Source organism: Lactuca saligna, chromosome 4 (assembly GCF_052625555.1).
Source record: "Lactuca saligna cultivar CGN05327 chromosome 4, ASM5262555v1, whole genome shotgun sequence".
In the NCBI taxonomy this organism is placed as follows: Eukaryota; Viridiplantae; Streptophyta; class Magnoliopsida; order Asterales; family Asteraceae; genus Lactuca; species Lactuca saligna.
In genome coordinates, this window is record NC_136420.1 from 205,351,327 (window position 1) to 205,355,733 (window position 4,407).

The window sequence follows — 4,407 nt, forward strand, 5'->3', positions numbered from 1 at the left end:
CTTTGTTTACTACATGTTGGGATTATTACATTGAATGTGTTAATGTAATAAAAAGAAAACTATTTTCAAAATTAATAAAGGTTTAGTAAAATTAGCTGAAGTGAGTGATAATGGAATGTTTGTAGAGATGATGAATCATTAATAGATGGCTAATTTTCTAGTTTTGAATTTAGTTTAGTTTTAGTCATATGTGTAACACCCGTCTATCGATTCTCAATGTGCCTTTTTTTTAAATGTTAAAAAATAATAATAGCAATAATAATAACTATAATCATAACAAGAAGAACAAAAAGAATAATAATAATAATAATAATAATAATAATAATAATAATAATAATAATAATAAGAAGAAGAAGAAGAAGAAGAACAATAACAACAACAACAACAACAAGAATAACAACAACAACAACAACAACAATAACAATAATGGGGATGTCAAAAACTTCCATGGGACCCACCCCCGTAGGACCCCGATTTGGTAGCAGATTAATTGTTTGTAAAATTTGTGGGTAGAGGCAGGGCGGGAGTGGGACTAAACCCCGATTTATTTTCGATACCGGGGATGTGAGTGGGTATTTTCGTCGTGTACTCCCATGGGGTTCGGTTTATATATATATATATATATATATATGTTAACTATCTTATTAAGCATATTACACATTTCTTGAAATTTAATAGGTACAATACCTACTCAATCGTATACAATCAAATACAGCTGCTCATTGCAACATATTTTATTCCTAGGCTCACAGTTAGTCACAAAAACCCAAAATTAATCGTCTTCATCGAGAAACACTAAGTCATGTTACACCACCATCTTCCTTGTTGGTGGGGCGGCTATCCTCCTCTCAAACCGTCCCTCCGATCATCATGTAAATGCAAACTCTTTCACACCATACACACCAACTAATCAAGTTCCGACCTTTCGTACAACTGCATCTTTTAGGAAGAAGATGAAGTAGGGATAAGAGGCATCACCATTACCGAAGACCTTTTTAAAACTTATCCATTGTCGTCAGATCGAACGTAACTACGCTCGATAAGTGAATCCTTCCATTGCAGAAACCTCTAGGGCTTAATGATACTAGCATGGAACCTTCTAGAATGCCATTGTATAGGTTCGGCAACATCTCGGTCGTTATCGACATTTAGCTGGTAAGTTTTTCCAATATTTTATCTTTTTTACCTAATTCTCAAGTCATCTCGACCAATATTTTCTGATCCATCTCGCATTCGTCTATTTGTTTTCTTTAAGATAATGGATTGGAACTTCTTACATCTACTTACCACAAGAAGATGAAAAACAAGAATGTGTGTTCTAAAAACCCTGCATTTTCTTTCGATGATGGCCTTTTATGCGATTTGCAAGAAAACGATTTGGATTTTAGATGTGGGTTTGGGATTGGTTTATTTGAACAAGAAATTCAATTCGTGAAACAAAAAGCTCATCTTTTTACCAAGTTTGAACATGATCTGTTGTCGGAAGGAGACAAGCTTGCTTCCCTTTTATCTAAAGAGAAAAATAGTGTTTCTTAATAAGGGGATTTGTTCAGTGATAGGGTTTTAATAGGTTTAAGGAAAGAATATGCCGATTGGATGATTATGGTTAGTACCCATGATGGATTTGTTGTTATGAAAACCATTTTGGCTGTTAATTACTTCGATAGATTCCTGTTGACTGACTCTTTCCAGAAAGATAAGCTATGGATGAATCAGTTAGCTGTAGTCGCTTGTCTTTCTTTCATTTCTAAAGTTAAAGAAATCCATATCCCTCTTCTCTTGGACCTGTAAGTATGTATCCATATCCATCACATCTAATCTATACAAATGCACTCCAACTGTTTGTGAAAATGCCAATGTCAATATTTTGTTATTAACACATCTCTTTCTTTTGTAGGTTGTTTTCATTTAGGTTCAAGGATCAAAATACGTATTCGAATCCAAGACTATAATGAAAATGGAGCTTTTAGTGCTTTTGTCTCTTTAATGGAAGATGAATCCAGTAACCCCACTTGCAATATTGGATTACACAATGAGGAGGCTTGGTTTAATCACTCATCGGCTTCATTCAGAGTTCATGAACGGATGTGAAAGAATTGTTCTTGCTGTCGTCAATGGTAACCTTCTAAAAACCCTTCATAAATTCAATCGTATTGTCATGAATCAAAGAATTGTTTTGATTTTGATTTAATTCAAATCAAGTATGTGATATAAACATGAAATGCAGATTCAAGGACTTTGGTTTATCTTCCATCTGTAATGGTTGCTACTATAATGTTTCTTGTGTTTAAAGTGATTGATCCTAATAACTCACTAGATTATCAAGAATGAGTCAAAGGTTTTCTTCAAATTAACGAGGTTTGTTCTTTTCATTATTATATTCCTTTTTTTTAAAAGAAGGCAGAGGTTAGTTTGACTAATTGTGAACAAGTTCCTTGATAACAAGGTTAGTTTTATGACCAATTGTTCAGATCATTATGTATTAGCATTGCCATTTCTATTCTTCACTATAGGGGTAAGAAGGTCATTTATGTGACTAAATTTTTTAAGGGTGAGGGAAATCAAAAACATGTTGGTAGGATTGTGGAGTTTTTCAAAACATCTGATGATAAAAATTAATTTAGAGTGCTGCGGTTTTTCAGAGCTAAAGATACGGTTAGTTTCTGCAACCTTTTCTATTTGTAGATTTATTAGAATTTAATATTCAACTTTTTTTCTTTTCCTTTTTCCTTCCAACTTATTATCACACTGGTTCTGAAAAAAGCTGCTGATATTCTAGATAATAAGCGTTTATTCACCTCCACTTTAATGGATGACAACTTATTAGACTGTATACTTTCTAAAGTCAAAATAATAGAAAAAGCTCCTGGGTTATGTTCTTTTTTTACCTTTATCTTTCATATATAATGTTACCATCATTTTCATCTCTTATATTGTTGGTGTCACTGGTCTTCCATCCATATCTGTATATGCAACGACCTTGGTATGTGAGTCTTCATCTTTTGTACACTAATTGTTGCAGTTATATAATTGGTTGCAAATTGATATGCTTTAGTCCTTTTCTATTGAAGAACCATAGAGGATGGATGCTCTGCTAAAAAAGTAAGAATAAAGGTCAAAGTGGTCTTTTTATGGGATATGTCGAACTATCAGGTTTGTGCACATTAGCAACAAGAACTGTGAGTACGGTTGGCACAACAAAAGAAAGGAATGGTTTAGTATTTGTAAGGAATAGTGCAATAGAATTATAATAGGTTATTTTGATAATTTTTTTTTTGATATTGATGACATTTACTAAAATAAGATAAAACAACAATATGGTCTTTCTCTCATCATTATCAATTGTCAAATGCAATTGGGTTATTAAAGTTTGTATGAATTTTTATGATTTAAGAATGCATCGTGGAGAAGAAATCAATATGATAATTTAAAGTATTGGGGCAAAATTAAAAATAAAGGGCATTTTGGTCTTTTTTTGGTTAATGTCAAATGTGATAGTTTTTAGTAGATCTATATAAGTTGCCAGTTGTCATCACTGGTAGGCTAGGGAAAGTTTGTGTGGTGGGAAAATAAGAAAAAATGGCATTATTGTCTTTTTTTTTGCTATTATCCCTCTTGGAGAAAACGCTTGCTGGACGGCTTACTCGCTGCATGTATAATTTTGGTTAAGTATCTTATAATTTCATTCATATTTTTAACATCTTAACTGAGTGGTTACAAATGTTTATGTCTAACATGTGAAATTTATAACATTCAAATTTTTGTAGTCAAATATTTTTTCCAAATTTGCTAATTTTGTTCTTTGTAAAATCTATACAAGTTTTTAAAGGGTATGTTTGGTATCTATATACTTTTATCAAACTCTAAATTAATTTCCATTGATTGATAGTTGAGTTGGTGTGTGTACAGGTAGATCACTAGGATGAGAAAAGGGAGAATGCCACCTTTTTATGCCCTTGTAATAACTCACATGAAAAGAACATGAAGTTGAACAGTTGGAAATGTGTATATAATAAAACACATCAGCAAATCAGAAAATTAAGATCAGGGTGACCAAAGTGATGAAGAACTCCCTGATGAGCTTGTTGCCAGCGTTGCACTTATCATTATGCATTATGAAGAATGCATAGCAATCAGGGTTAGAAGATCTCAATTTAAGGGAAGCATCTGAGCGAAAAGATACACCTCAGATGTCACACCCTTAAACCAGACAGCGGAAACATCGGAGGGCTCGTGTGACGTAAATTGAATATCATCACAATGAATATACATGAATCATAACGTAAACATCACCATGCATCAATATATTACAACCGACATTGTTCACATAAAGTACATTGTTTTAACATTACAAATCCATACATAAATTGTTTGATGTTTTCAAAAGCAAAACACACTAACATACTT

The 4,407-nt window shown here is 32.6% G+C and overlaps 1 protein-coding gene across 1 annotated transcript; it reads left to right on the forward strand.

Moving 5' to 3' along the window:
- Positions 1 to 786: 786 nt before the first annotated feature.
- On the forward strand, positions 787 to 1,952 carry LOC145040446 (cyclin-D3-2-like). Its single transcript, XM_078988372.1, is given in 3 exon segments — positions 787 to 1,155; positions 1,256 to 1,787; positions 1,898 to 1,952. Coding segments are annotated over 2 exon segments (546 nt in total). The 5' UTR covers positions 787 to 1,155; positions 1,256 to 1,296.
- The last annotated feature ends 2,455 nt before the right edge of the window (positions 1,953 to 4,407 follow it).